This window comes from Pristiophorus japonicus, chromosome 8 (assembly GCF_044704955.1).
Source record: "Pristiophorus japonicus isolate sPriJap1 chromosome 8, sPriJap1.hap1, whole genome shotgun sequence".
NCBI classification, from domain to species: Eukaryota; Metazoa; Chordata; class Chondrichthyes; family Pristiophoridae; genus Pristiophorus; species Pristiophorus japonicus.
Window position 1 is genome coordinate 165775517 of NC_091984.1, and position 16216 is coordinate 165791732.

General features: G+C 48.4%; 1 protein-coding gene across 1 annotated transcript in view; it reads left to right on the forward strand.

Moving 5' to 3' along the window:
• Positions 1-16216, forward strand: part of upb1 (ureidopropionase, beta) — a 157754-nt gene that overhangs the window by 45862 nt on the left and 95676 nt on the right. Inside the window, exon 5 of the mRNA XM_070888307.1 lies at positions 2467-2561. Coding sequence (XP_070744408.1) covers positions 2467-2561 — 95 coding nt within the window. The remainder of the gene's footprint in view (positions 1-2466; positions 2562-16216) is intronic.

Here is a 16216-nt window from a genome sequence, read left to right on the forward strand (position 1 = left end):
TTGTCAAACATTGAACTCGTTATTTTGAACACATTGTGTTCTTGGACAGATTGTGTGCACCTTTGGAAGTGGCTTAATGAGTTGTAGTGAATGGTCAGACATAGTGGTACAAAGATTATCTGGTCCTGCACAATAATGATGAGTGGGGAAGGAATGGCTTGGGCATTGCAGGAATGCTTTATGGAGCTGTTGTGGGGTGGTGCCAACCTGGCGCATCATGTGGTAGCCAAAGTGCACAGCATCAAGTGAAGTAAATGTGGCCATGCTGACGCCATCCCTGGCATCCTGGGTGCTGATGCCCTGTGCAGCATCAGGTGATTGCGGAAAAGGTTGGTGTTGTTGGTGACGCTGGTGTGTTTACTGATGTTGATGTTGGGGCTGAGCGTAGTGGGGTTCTGAGGACCGAGGTGAGATTTTGTCAAGTGCACCGATGCTGTTGGAATAGATGGCAGCTGAAGGTGAGATGACAGAAGCGATCTGTCAATGGTGAGAGAGCTTGCTCCAAGGAGGTGACAGTGAATAGAGTGTTCACTGCAAAAACTTCCAAACTGCATACAGCTTAAAAGTGTCTTCCAATCCAGAAGGTTTCATCCTCTGACACTGGGAAGCGAACAGCTGTGAAATGGCAGCTTTTATACCACTTCTGCAGCTGTCAACTTGCCAAAGCAGCAGAGAGTCACTGAGAACCCGACATACTGATCTGGCATGTTCCCCGAGGGACGGCAAACCCGGCAAAAAGTTGGTAAAATTGTAGTGCCTGATTTTAATTCTCATAAATAGCACAAAACTATCTGTTAAGTACCTTGATGAAGTGGCCCGCCGCTTGGTGTCAGGTCTGCGATCCGCGCACAGACTTGACAGCTGAGAAACTGACACGGAGGCGGGGTCAGAGCCCTTCTGTCAATCAGGGCCATTTTGACAAGTGGGCCCGCCTCCGAACCCGCACTCGCAGGGCTGGGCAGATTCCGGCTTCCTGTTCCTAATATGTCCCGGGTATTGAAACTCTGGCGTCACATTGCTGTAGTGAAGTATCTTGGTATTTTGTTTGGGTCCATTTCTGTTTGTAGTGGTCTGTGATACTGGAAACTGTGAGAAATCTAGCCAGATACGGATGCACAGCATTTCTGAACAGTCGGTATTCCTTGGTTGTAGTTTTTATTTTTACCTTGTTACCACATACCGTTCTCCACGGGATACTCACCTGCTCCAAGGCGAAGTGCTGCAGAATAACTAAATCTTTTGCCTTTCCTTCCTACTGGGTGCTGAGGGAGCACTGCACTGTCGGAGGTGCCATCTTTTGGACGTTAAACCGAGGCCCTCTTAGTTGGATGTAAAAGATCCCGCAGCACTTTTCGAAGAGCAGGGGAGTTCTCCCCAGTGTCCTGGCTGATATTTATCCTTCAACCAACATCACTAAAAAAAACAGAAATCTGGTCATGATCTCATTGTGTTTGTGGGAGCTTGCTGTGCAAAATTAGCTGCAGCATGTCCGACATTACAGCAGTGACTACACTTTAAAAGTACTTCTTTGGCTTTAGGATGTCCTGAGGTTCTGAAAGGCGCTATAGAAATGCAAGTCTTTATTTTTCTTTCTGATGGGTGGGGTGGGGGGGGCGGGGTGGGTTGAAGGGTTGAAGCCCCTGACTCTTTGCTGGATGCTTCCCCAGAGAGAACCGCTGAGATTATCAGTATTTCCCTGAAGGCAATGTGTAACTGAGCCATAGAAATCACATGGTCGCAGGTTACATCCTGGTCTGTGCCAGTTAGTTGCTGTCAATTTGGGTGTCAAAAGGGCTTGGGGGGGGGCGGGGGGAGAAATCGGCAGATGCCCTGCTGGAAAATCAGCATGTGAGGACAGGATTGAGCGTGAATGAGATGTCCCTATGGTTGAATAGCCTGATGCTCTCATTTAGTCGCACAAGTGAAGATTGGCCAGTTGGGTGAAGTAGTGGCGTGTACCTGTTGTCCATAGAGCTGTACCCCAGCAGGAGTCAACATCTCCAGGGCACAGGGACAAATTTTGCTCCAAAATCAAACTGTGATCAGGAAGTTGGTGTGTGGGACCGTGAGCTTGAACCCATGTACAACTACTCCATGGTACATTGTGTTGTAGCCGTCACACTGTCCTCTCTTACCTTGGCCTGTGTTGATGTGCTGATGGTCTTTCCTGCTCCTGTTACTCTTCTTCAGCTCCTGTGATCTTGATCATATCGCACCTCTGTCCTCCCGGGAGATTTGCAGGATCTTGCGGAGACATCGTTGGAGGTATTTCTCCAGAGACTTGAGGTGCCTACAGTACATGATCCATGTCTCTGAGCCATACAGGAGGGCGGGTATTATTACAGCCCTGTAGACCATGAGCTTGGTGACATTACAAAGGGGTTCCAAGTGCCTTTTTGAAGCTATTCTGAGAGCAGCTTGTTTGTATTTCTGTGCTAGAACTCATTGCAATGTCTCTTTTTGTAGCTATGCCGTTTGCCTTTTGCACCAGAGAAAAGTTGCCGTGGACGGAATTTGCTGAATCTGCAGAAGACGGTCCGACAACTCGATTTTGCCAAGAGGTGAGTGGTTACCCCAAATTAATGCGAACCATTCACATATTTCCAGGAGGAAAGAGATTAACATTTAAGTTCAGTTGGTCTGAAACTTCCATTTGCACGCGGTTTGCTTGCTCAGATGGTGTCGATTGGGGCTGTGCTGATTTGTTCTTGGCCTGGCAAATAACCTAAACCTTTTGAGTACTGAATATAGAAACATAGAAAAATAGGTGCAGGAGTAGGCCATTCGGCCCTTCTAGCCTGCACCACCATTCAATGAGTTCATGGCTGAACATGCAACTTCAGTACCCCCTTTCTGCTTTCTCGCCATACCCCTTGATCCCCCTAGTAGTAAGGACTTCATCTAACTCCCTTTTGAATATATTTAGTGAATTGGCCTCAACTACTTTCTGTGATAGAGAATTCCACAGGTTCACCACTCTCTAGGTGAAGAAGTTTCTCCTCATCTCGGTCTTAAATGGCTTACCCCTTATCCTTAGACTGTGACCCCTGGTTTTGGACTTCCCCAACATTGGGAACATTCTTCCTGCATCTAACCTGTCTAAACCCGTCAGAATTTTAAACGTTTCTATGAGGTTCCCTCTCATTCTTCTGAACTCCAGTGAATACAAGCCCAGTTGATCCAGTCTTTCTTGATAGGTCAGTCCCACCATCCCGGGGATCAGTCTGGTGAACCTTCGCTGCACTCCCTCAATAGCAAGAATGTCCTTCCTCAAGTTAGGAGACCAAAACTGTACATAATACTCCAGGTGTGGCCTCACCAAAGCCCTGTACAACTGTAGTAACACCTCCCTGCCCCTGTACTCAAATCCCCTCGCTATGAAGGCCAACATGCCATTTGCTTTCTTAACCGCCTGTTGTACCTGCATGCCACCCTTCAATGACTGATGTACCATGACACCCAGGTCTCGTTGCACCTCCCCTTTTCCTAATCTGTCACCATTCAGATAATAGTCTGTCTCTCTGTTTTTACCACCAAAGTGGATAACCTCACATTTATCCACATTATACTTCATCTGCCATGCATTTGCCCACTCACCTAACCTATCCAAGTCACTCTGCAGCCTCATAGCATCCTCCTCGCAGCTCACACTGCCACCCAACTTAGTGTCATCCGCAAATTTGGAAATACTACATTTAATCCCCTCGTCTAAATCATTAATGTACAGTGTAAACAGCTGAGGCCCCAGCACAGAACCTTGCAGTACCCCACTAGTCACTGCCTGCCATTCTGAAAAGTATCCATTTACTCCTACTCTTTGCTTCCTGTCTGACAACCAGTTCTCAATCCATGTCAGCACACTACCCCCAATCCCATGTGCTTTAACTTTGCACATTAATCGCTTGTGTGGGACCTTGTCGAAAGCCTTCTGAAAGTCCAAATATACCACATCAACTGGTTCTCCCTTGTCCACTCTACTGGAAACATTCTCAAAAAATTCCAGAAGATTTGTCAAGCATGATTTCCCTTTCACAAATCCATGCTGACTTGGACCTATCATGTCACCTCTTTCCAAATGCGCTGCTGTGACATCCTTAATAATTGATTCCATCATTTTACCCACTACTGAGGTCAGGCTGACCGGTCTATAATTCTGTTTTCTCTCTCCCTCCTTTTTTAAAAAATGGGGTTACATTGGCTACCCTCCACTCGATAGGAACTGATCCAGAGTCAATGGACTGTTGGAAAATGACTGTCAATGCATCCGCTATTTCCAAGGCCACCTCCTTAAGTACTCTGGGATGCAGTCCATCAGGTCCTGGGGATTTATCGGCCTTCAATCCCATCAATTTCCCCAACACAATTTCCCGACTAATAAAGATTTCCCTCAGTTCCTCCTCCTTACTAGATCCTCTGACCCCTTTTATATCTGGAAGGTTGTTTGTGTCCTCCTTAGTGAATACCGAACCAAAGTACTTGTTCAATTGGTCTGCCATTTCTTTGTTCCCCGTTATGACTTCCCCTGATTCTGACTGCAGGGGACCTACGTTTGTCTTTACTAACCTTTTTCTCTTTACATATCTATAGAAACTTTTGCAATCCATCTTAATGTTCCCTGCAAGCTTCTTCTCATACTCCATTTTCCCTGTCCTAATCAAACCCTTTGTCCTCCTCTGCTGAGTTCTAAATTTCTCCCAGTCCCCAGGTTCGCTGCTATTTCTGGCCAATTTGTATGCCACTTCCTTGGCTTTAATACTATCCCTGATTTCCCTTGATAGCCACAGTTGAGCCACCTTCCCTTTCTTATTTTTACGCCAGACAGGAATGTACAATTGTTGTATTTCATCCATGCGGTCTCTAAATGTCTGCCATTGCCCATCCACAGTCAATCCCTTAAGTATCATTCGCCAATCTATCCTAGCCAATTCACGCCTCATACCTTCAAAGTTATCCTTCTTTAAGTTCTGGACCATGGTCTCTGAATTAACTGTTTTATTCTCCATCCTAATGTAGAATTCCACCATATTATGGTCACTCTTCCCCAAGGGGCCTCACACAACGAGATTGCTAATTAATCCTCTCTCATTACACAACACCCAGTCTAAGATGGCCTCCCCCCTAGTTGGTTCCTCGACATATTGGTCTAGAAAACCATCCCTTATGCACTCCAGGAAATCCTCCTCTACCATATTGCTTCCAGTTTGGCTAGCCCAATCTATGTGCATATTAAAGTCACCCATTATAACTGCTGCACCTTTATTGCATGCACCTCTAATTTCCTGTTTGATGCCCTCCCCAACATCACTACTACTGTTTGGAGGTCTGTACACAACTCCCACTAATGTTTTTTGCCCTTTGGTGTTCTGCAGCTCTACCCATATAGATTCCACATCATCCAAGCTAATGTCCTTCCTAACTATTGCATTAATCTCCTCTTTAACCAGCAATGCTACCCCACCTCCTTTTCCTTTTATTCTATCCTTCCTGAATGTTGAATACCCCTGGATGTTGAGTTCCCAGCCCTGATCATCCTGGAGCCACGTCTCCGTAATCCCAATCACATCATATTTGTTAACATCTATTTGCACAGTTAATTCATCCACCTTATTACGGATACTCCTTGCATTAAGACACAAAGCCTTCAGGCTTGTTTTTTTAACACCCTTTGTCCTTTTAGAATTTTGCTGTACAGTGGCCCTCTTTGTTCTTTGCCTTGTGTTTCTCTGCCCTCCACTTTTCCTCATCTCCTTTCTGTCTTTTGCTTTTGTCTCCTTTTTGTTTCCCTCTGTCTCCTTGCATTGGTTCCCATCCCCCTGCCATATTAGTTTAACTCCTCCCCAACAGCACTAGCAAACACTCCCCCTAGGACATTGGTTCCGGTCCTGCCCAGGTGCAGACCGTCCGGTTTGTACTGGTCCCACCTCCCCCAGAACCGGTTCCAATGCCCCAGGAATTTGAATCCCTCCCTGCTGCACCACTGCTCAAGCCACGTATTCATCTGCGCTATCCTGCGATTCCTACTCTGACTAGCACGTGGCACTGGTAGCAATCCTGAGATTACTACTTTTGAGGTCCTACTTTTTAATTTAGCTCCTAGCTCCTTAAATTCATTTTGTAGGACCTCATCCCTTTTTTTTTTTACCTATGTCGTTGGTACCAATGTGCACCACGACAACTGGCTGTTCTCACTCCCTTTTTAGAATGTCCTGCACCCGCTCCAAGACATCCTTGACCCTTGCACCAGGGAAGCAACATACCATCCTGGAGTCTCGGTTGCGGCCGCAGAAACGCCTATCTATTCCCCTCACAATTGAATCCCCTATCACTGTCGCTCTCCCACTCTCTTTCCTGCCCTCCTGTGCAACAGAGCCAGCCACGGTGCCATGAACTTGGCTGCTGCTGTCCTCCCCTGATGAGTCATCCCCCTCAACAGTACTCAAAGCAGTGTATCTGTTTTTCAGGGGGATGACCCCAGGGGACCCCTGCACTACCTTCCTTGCACTACTCTTCCTGCTGGTCTTCCAATCCCTTTCTGGCTGTGGACCCTTCTCCTGTGGTAAGACCAACTCGCTACACGTGCTAATCACGTCGTTCTCAGTATCGTGGATGCTCCAGAGTGAATCCATCCTCAGTTCCAATTCCGCAACGCGGTCCGTCAGGAGCTGGAGGCGGATACACTTCCCACACATGTAGTCGTCAGGGACACCGGAAGTGTCCCTGAGTTCCCACATGGCACAGGAGGAGCATATCACGTGACCGAGTTCTCCTGTCATGACTTAACCCTTAGATTCATTTAAATTCGGCAACAACAATGCTAAAGTTTACTCACTGTTATAGGAGAAAAAAGAAAACTACTCACCAATCACCAGCCAATCACTTACCCCCTTGGCTGTAATGTCACCTTTCTGTTTCTTTCTACTTTTTTGCCTTCCCTGTAGCTGCACAAGCTCGCCTCTCGCCGAACTCGCGCTGCTCCTGGTCTCACTGGCCTTTTGTAGGCCTCTCCGATCCCCGGAACTCCCGCCTCTTGCCGAACTCGCGCTGCTCCCGGTCTCACTGGCCTTTTGTAGGCCTCTCCGTTCCCCGGAACTCTCGCCTCTCGCCGAACTCACGCTGCTCCTGGTCTCACTGGCCTTTTGTAGGCCTCTCCGTTCCCCGGAACTCTCGCCGAACTCGCGCTGCTCCCGGTCTCACTGGCCTTTTGTCGGCCTCTCCGATCCCTGGAACTCTCGCCGAACTCGTGCTGCTTCTGGTCTCACTGGCCTTTTGTAGGCCTCTCCGTTCCCCGGAACTCTCGCCGAACTCACGCTGCTCCTGGTCTCACTGGCCTTTTGTAGGCCTCTCCGATCCCCAGAACTCCCGCCTCTCGCCGAACTCATTACAAACACATGTCCTAGTGTCCAAGATCTGAATTGGAGATCTTGCTGGGTTGTTGAATGAGGTGCAGCCAGAATGTGTGGCACTGCACATTTTAGTCCAGGTGAACCCGTGAGTAAATGTGCACGGTAAGATACAGGTGACTGTTCCACTTTGTTTCTCACTTGCCTGCAAAAAAGTTGGGCCACAGTGCCAACTACCTTGGAGGTGCAAGTCAGGAGCTGGGAGGACTGAAAGGGTGGAACTTTAAACCTAACGCCTGTAATGTATTTGCTTCACAAGTTCTTTGTTTAAGAAGTCATAGCAACACATTGCTATTAAGAACTAGTTGGTTTATTCGCAAAGGTTTAACAATCACACTACACATTACCAGTTCATCCATCAGGCTCACCACCACCTGCCTCACCGTGGATCCCCCGAACCCAACTGACTGGGGTTTTATTGAGTCTTGTGAGCATCACGTGACTGGCTAAGCCATTCCCAACTCAACAGCTCTACAAACCTGTGAGCGTACTCACAGGGGCGTACTCACAGGGGCGTACTCACGGGTGCGTACTCCGGGGGGCGCACTCACGGGCATACTCACAGGGACATACTCGGGCATACTCAGAGGCACAAGGACATAGTCACGGGCATATTCTGGATGAAATAAATATAGCGAGAGAGGAAGTATTAAGGAGTTTAGCAGCTTTGAAAGTAGATAAGTCCCCAGGCCTGGATGAAATGCATCCAAGGTTGTTGAGAGAAGTAAAAGAGGACATAGCAGAGGCCTTGACCATCATTTTCCAGTCCTCTTTGGATATGGGCATGGTGCTGGAGGATTGGAGGACTGCTAATGTAGTCTAATGAAGCTACCCTTGTTTAAGAAGGGAAAAAGGGATAGGCCGAGTAATTACCGGCCTGTCAGCCTAACGTCAGTGGTGGGAAAATTATTGGAAAAAGTCCTGAAAGACAGGATAAATCTGCATTTGGATAGGCAAGGATTAATGAGGGACAGTCAGCACAGATTTATTAAGGAAAGATCGTGTTTGACGAACCTGATTGAATTTTTTGAGGAGGTAACCAAGAGGCCTCTCCCAGATCATCACATGGCTCCAGTTGGGGTGGAGTGTAGATGTTTTTAGTATAAGGGGTGTTGCAGTGGTGTGTGGCGGACTGGTTGTGCTGGGTGCTCTTTGCCTTTCCGTTATTGTTCATGGGTTTGTATGTAACCTTCAGGGCTGCTGACCAAGGGCCGTGTGGCTCTTTGTCGGCCATACTCACAGGGGCACACTCACAGGGGTATACATTACAACACCCAGTCATGTTGGAAACATTGTGATGTGATGCTCATGTGATCTATTACAGATATCTCGCTCTCGCTCAGTATTACTCAGGAGCAATCTGCACAAGTCTCTGCTACCTGCGGCTGCTGTATTGTGTTTTTGCTCCTTTCTCTTTTGTTTTTCTCCCCCTTTCTGATTCCTTCTCTGTCCCCTGCTTCTGTTTCTCTTTCCCTGAGGGTGGTGGGGCAGCACAGCAGGTAAGGGTTGGGGGCAGTCGATGGTTGCAGGCCGCATTTTCCACTGGTGGGTTTGGGGTATCGGTCTGGGGGCGGGGGGTGAGTTACAGACCGCTACCGGCCATGAATTTGGGTGGCGGGTGACTGGCGCCGGTTAAGAAGATGATCCTGTGAGAGCTGCAGACCAGCGGGATGTGGGTGGGAGCGAGGGGGGCTGGTGGAGGAGGGATTAGGTCGGAACATAGGGTGGTAGCAGAGAGTCAATCAAAGGGAGTGTTTCTGCAGCCCCCTTGGTTAATATCTGTTCCTGTAGCTTACTCCAATCCCCTTCTGACCACCCCCTCACTCCCATCACCCCTTCACCCTGCCCAGCCCATCACCTTCGTGTTGCTTACCTCCTCATCCCGATAATCCCCTCCTGTCCCACATCTTATCGAAACATATAAGATAATGAGGGGGCTCGACAAGGTGGGTGCAGAGAGGATATTTCCACTCATAGGGGAAACTAAAACTAGGGGAAATAGTCTCAGAATAAGGGGCCGTCCATTTAAAACTGAGATGAGGAGAAATTTCTTCTCAAAGGATTGTAAATCTGTGGAATTCTCTTCCCCAGAGAGCTGTGGAGGCTGGGTCATTGAATATATTTAAGGCGGAGATAGACAAATTTTTGAGCGATAAGGGAGTAGAGGGTTATGGGGAGCGGGCAGGGAAGTGGAGCTGAGTCCATGATCAGATTAGCCATGACCTTATTAAATGGCGGAGCGGGCTCGAGGGGCCAAATGGTCGCCTACTGCTCCTATTTTTTATGTTCTTATCTGTTTCTCTTGCTTTGCCCACTGTGCCTCAATCCCATATGCTTCCTCTACCCCATCAACCTCCCGAATACTGCCTTCTCTTCCCACCATCCCTCGCTTCATTCCCTCCCCTACTCCCCACTTCCTTCACCTTCAACCTGTCCCTCCTTTGATCCCCTATTGCCACTGCTGTCTCTCAGCCCCCATTCCTTCTCTCCTCACCCCCATTCACTCAATGTCCATCCCCATTGCTTGCCTCCACTCCACTCCACCCTTGTAGACCAATTCCCTCCATCACGCCGCCCCCGTCTCTCCCGCCTCCTCCCCCCGCCACCAAACTGGCCCTAAAGGTAGTTTCCCAACACTAAGTTGGCAGCCAATAATTTATGTTTTAAGCAGTATAAGTAAAATATAGTGCTATACATACTGTAAAAATAATTGCCGGTTCCAAGCTTTGTGCACGGGGGCAGCTTGAGGTGATGGGAATTGGTAACCAAGGAGGCCTGTGTACGGCAACACTAGTGGATGGAACATAGAAACTGGAGTAGGCCATTCAGACCTCGAGTCTGTTCTGCCATTCTATTGGAGTATGGCTGATGCTTGGGACAGGAGGAAGATTGGAAATAGTTCGGGCAGGTAGGATGGGCACAGGTGCCCAGAGAGTCAGTGGTGGGGACATCCCAAGTTATGGACAGGCAGGCCTCGAGTGGGAAGTGGGAGGGACGCAGAACGACCTTGAATAAATTAAGTCAAAATTAATTGGTTCTGTGGGGTCTTAAATAAATTGAAGTTAGAAGAGAAATCAATCAAAAAGAAATTGGATAAATGCTTGAAGGGATATATTGGCATGGTTATGGGGAAAGGGAAAGAGACGGGGACTAATTGGACATCTCTTTGAAAGAGCCGGCAAAGGCATAATGTGCCCAAATATCTTCCTTCTGTGTTGTATAGTTCCATGAATGTTTGTAAAGATTAGATCTCCATTGCTGTGTTTTGTACTGCTGATGTAATGCCCCCTAAGCTTAAGCACCGTCCCACTGAATAAGGTGGTCCTTGTGTAGTCCTGTGGAGTGGGCTGCTGTCAGAATGGTTACCGCCATGTCCATTAACCCCCTTCAATAGAAACTGGCGCAATAGCTGGTTCTGTGTGAGATTGGGGCTCTGGGAGTGACCGTGGGCAGCGTGGGATTGGGCTCTGGGAGTGAGCACGGGGCAGTGTGGGATTGGGGCTCTGGGAGTGAGCACAGGGCAGTGTGAGATTGGGGCTGTGGGAGTGACCGTGGGATTGGGCTGTGGGAGTGACCGTGGGATTGGGCTCTGGGAGTGACCGTGGGATTGGGCTCTGGGAGTGACTGTGGGATTGGGCTCGAAGTGACTGTGGGATTGGGCTCTGGGAGTGACTGGGATTGGGCTCTGGAAGTGAGCACGGGACAGTGTGGGATTGGTTTCTGGGGATGGGCTCTGGCAGTGAGCACAGGGCAGCGTGGGATTGGGGCTCTGAGAGTGAATATGGGATTGGGCTCTGGGAGTGAGCACAGGGCAGTATGGGATTGGGCTCTGGGAGTGAGCGTGGGATTGGGCTCTGGGAGTGAGCGTGGGATTGGGCTCTGGGAGTGAGCGTGGGGTTGGGCTCTGGAAGTGAGCGTGGGGTTGGGCTCTGGGAGTGAGCGTGGGGTTGGGCTCTGGGAGTGAGCGTGGGATTGGGCTCTGGGAGTGAGCGTGGGGTTGGGCTCTGGGAGTGAGCGTGGGGTTGGGCTCTGGGAGTGAGCGTGGGGTTGGGCTCTGGGAGTGAGCGTGGGGTTGGGCTCTGGGAGTGAGCGTGGGGTTGGGCTCTGGGAGTGAGCGTGGGATTGGGTTCTGGGAGTGAGCGTGGGATTGGGCTCTGGGAGTGAGCGTGGGGATGGATGGTCCGTGGACGCTTGCTGCAGCCCTGATTGCACTGTGTGAAACGTCACCTGGCACGGTTGGTGCTTCCAGCTCTCCGGGGTTAAAGAGAATATTCTGAGTTTTGTTGGAAATGTTACAACAACTATTATATAGCACCTTTAATGTTGTAAAACTTTCCAAGGCACTTTGCAGGAGGATTATCAAATACAATTTGACACCGAGCCACATAAGGAGATATTAGAGTGGGGAGCTTGGTCAGTGAGTTAGGTTTTAAAGGAGCGTCATAAAGGAGGAAAGAGAGGTAGCGAGGCGGAGAGGTTGAGGGAGGGAGTGCCAGAGCTGAAGGCACGTCCAACAATGGTGGAATGATTAAAATGGGGGATGCTTAAAAGGCCAGAATTGGGGGAGTGCAGATATCTCGGCGGGGGGGAGGGAGGAGGGATGTTGTAGGGCTGGGGGAGATTACAGAGATAGGGAGAAGCAAGGCCATGGAGGGATTTTAAAACAAGGATGAGAATTGTAAATGAAGACATTTCTTAACCGGGAGCCAATGTCGGTCAATGAGCACAGGGGTGATAGGTGAATGGGACGGTGCAGGTTAAGATTATGAGCAGCCGAATTTTGCGTAATGACCTCCCTGAACAAATGAAACAAGTGACAGTTAGTGCATATACATTGTACGTGGTCTATTCAATGGAATTTAAATGGTCAAAGTGTCTTCTTATATTCCTGTATTTAGAAACAGCTACCACTTGAACAAATTGCATATATGATGGTGTTCAGAGGGACCTTGGTGTTCTTCTACACGAATCACTGAAAGTTAACATGTAGGTACAGCAAGCAATTAAGAAAGCAAATTGTTTATTGGCCTTTATTACAAGAGGCCCTACTCCACTGCTGGCCAAGAATGGAGAGGTACTCATCAAGGACAGAGAGGCAGTCAGTGCCCTCTGGAAGGAGCACTTCGAAGATCTCCTCAACCGAGACCCTGTCTTCAACGTGAGTGTCCTCGACTGCATCCCGCAACATGCTACCCGCCACCACCTCAGCACAACCCCAGCCCGGCACGAGGTTGAAAAGGCCATCCGACAACTGAACAACAACAAGGCCTCAGGAGCAGATGGAATCCCCGCCGAAGCACTAAAGCATGGCGGAGAAGCACTGTTGGTGTGAATACATGATCTCATCTCTCTTATCTGGAAGGAGGAGATCATGTCGGGGATCTCAGAGACGCGGTAATCATGACCATCTTCAAGAAAGGTGACAAGTCCGATTGTGGTAACTACAAAGGAGTTTCCTTGCTGTCTGCCACAGCCTGTTCCATCAGAAACAGCCGTGGGGACATAAAAAGGAGCCAGCCCCAGGACACAGCGCGCCGACCCAACCTGTGAGGGAACAACACCGGCAGCAACATGCACAGCAACGATAGGCTGAATGGCCGCTTTCTGTGCTGCAAATTCTAAGTAGTTCAAGCTCGACAGTTTAGAGAGGCGATTAAGGAAGGAACCTGTTGAAACATGTAAAGTATTAGAATAGATAAGGTAAACTCACAGTATTACAAGTCAAAGGTCAGTGAATGACAAGGCCATAAGTTTAGAACGAGTGAAGAATAAATTTTAAACTTGCGCATTAGAGAAAGTTCTTCATTCGCCGGGTGAGAAAGATTTGGAATAACTTTACGGATGGGGTGGTGGAGTCAGTGATATTGAATACTGGCCTGGGAGAACTGGAGCAGTAGGCGATGAACTCTGGTCAAAGGGTCCTTTCTTATCTCTTGACCTTTGTGTTATGCTTCTCCTTATATCTATCAACAAGAGCAGGCATTGATGATGAGATCCAACACCGCCTCCAGTGCGCCAGTGCAGCCTTCGGCCGCCTAAGGAAAAGAGTGTTTGAAGATCAGTCCCTCAAAGCTACCACCAAGCTCATGGTCTACAGGGCCGTAGTAATACCCACGCTCCTGTATGGCTCAGAGACGTGGACCATGTACAGTAGACACCTCAAGTCGCTGGAGAAATACCACCCGTGATGTCTCCGCAAGATCCTGCAAATCCCCTGGGAGGACAGACGCACAAACATTAGCGTCCTTGTCCAGGCCAACATCCCCAGCATTGAAGCACTGACCACACTCGATCAGCTCCGTTGGGCAGGCCACATAGTCCGCATGCCAGACACGAGACTCCCAAAGCAAGCGCTCTACTCGGAACTCGTCCACGGCAAACGAGCCAAAGGCGGACAGAGGAAACGTTACAAGGTCACCCTCAAAGCCTCCCTGATAAAGTGTGACATCCCCACTGACACCTGGGAGTCCTTGGACACAGACCGCCCTAAGTGGAGGAAGTGCATTTGGGAGGGCGCTGAGCTCCTTGAGTATCGTCATCGAGAGCGTGCAGAAATCAAGCGCAGGCAGCGGAAGGAGCGTGCGGCAAATCAGGCTCCCTGTCCACCCTTTTCTCTCAAAGACTATCTGTCCCACCTGTGACAGAGACTGTGGTTCTCGTATTGGACTGTACAGCCATCTAAGAACTCATGCTAAGAGTAGAAGCAAGTCTTCCTCGATCCCGAGGGACTGCCTATGATGATCAGAACTCATCACGACATCTCCTAACTCATTTTTTCTCAGACATTTAAAGCTCCTCTCCCTCGGTTTTTCTATTCCCGCTGCAGCCTTGAACCTTTAGAAACATCAGCTCATCACCGAATCACCATCTGCTAACTTGCCTCATCATGTCTGCCGCTCGGTGTCCTGTTCTACAGGCCCTGGCTTCTCCAGTTTAAAAAGAAAGTTTACAGTAACATTTGCAAGTGGGTGTGTACATTTTAAACCGTATATTCCAACTATGTTCTAAAAGGCTCTGTGGCCATTCTCCAAGCAGCACGATTTATTGTCCCCTCTCCAGCGGAACATTTTGTGAATTTTGCTCATGTTTCAGGTTCATAACATCCTGCCTGATGCTGTACATCAAAAGCCAAAGTGGCAACATAAGTTACGGAGGGCCAGACAGCGCCTAGATCACATTCCATTATTTGTACATCAGAAGATGTATCAAGAAAGTGATAAAATGTGAACTGAAGTCTGTCCAAAAAAGGTAATAATGATAGTAAAAGCAGGGTTGGCTCTGCCAGAGCAACAGATGCGATTAAGAATGATTTATGCAGTCCCCTTTGGCAGTTGTGAGATAACGTTGATTTAAGAGTGCTGTCTTCCACTGCAGTGGTATACTTTGTTGAGGAGGTAGACTGGGTTTAGTGAAACCAGTAAAAGATGGTCGGAGACCTCACTCCAATTATGTATTTGGAAGTCAGCCAATAACAAAACTAAAAGTTACTAAACTGCTGCTTCGTACATTTGCTTCGGGAAAGGTTTCATGAAAAGACCCAGACCAATATTTTCACAGAATCGGCTGCACCAATTTGGCCACGGGTAAAACAAAAAGCGGAACAAAGCCAGAGAGTGCTGCATTCGGAGGGGGATGTGGGAGGGTGTCAGCCCGCACCTCATGGACACAATGGACCAGTTAATGTTTCATCACTTCTGATCAAAGGTTACACCCGAAATGTTAACCTCTCTAGGTTAGAATCCTGGAGCGACACAGCACAGAAGGAGATCGTTCGGCCCATCTGTGACAGAGCGATCCAATTAGTCCCTGCTCTTTCCCCATCACCCTGCAAATGTTTCCGTTTCAAGTATATATCCAATTCATTTTTGAAAGTTATTACTGAATCTGCATCCTCCTCCTTTCAGGTCGTGCATTCCAGATCATTCCAGAGGGTTAAAACCATTCTCCTCCTCTCCCCCTCTGGGTCTTCTGCCAATTCCCTTAAATCTGTGCCCTCTGGTTACCGGCCCTCCTGCCAGTGGAAATAGTTTCTCCTGATCTACTTTTATCAAAACTCCTCATAATTTTGAACTCCTTTATTAAATCTCCCCTTAACCTTGTCTGCTCTAAGGAGGACAACCCCACTTCCTCTAGTCTCTCCACATAACATAAGAACATAAGAAATAGGAGCAGGAGTAGGCCATATGGCCCCTCGAGCCTGCTCCGCCATTTAATAAGATCATGGCTGATCTGATCATGGACTCAGCTCCACTTCCCTGCCCACTCCCCATAGCCCTTTACTCCCTTATTGGTTAAGAAACTGTCTCTCGCTGTCTTAAATTTATTCAATGTCCCAGCTTCCACAGCTCTCTGAGGCAGCGAATTCCACAGATTTACAACCCTCTGAGAGAAGAAATTCCTCCACATCTAAGTTTTAAATGGGCGGCCCCTTATTCTAAGATCATGCCCCCTAATTCTAGTCTCCCCCATCAGTGGAAACATCCTCTCTGCATCCACCTTGTCAAGCTCCCTCATAATCTTATACATGTCATAGAAACAAAGAAAATAGGTGCAGGAGTAGGCCATTCGGCCCTTTGAGCCTGCACCACCATTCAATAAGATCATGGCTGATCATGCAACTTCAGTACCCCATTCCTGCTTTCTCTCCATACCCTTTGATCCCTTTAGCCATAAGGGTCACATCTAACTCCCTTTTCAATATATATAACGAACTGGCCTCAACAACTTTCTGTGTAGAGAATTCCACAGGTTCACAATTCTCTGAGTGAAGAAGTTTCTCCTCATCTCGGTGTTAAATACCCCTTATTCTTAGATTG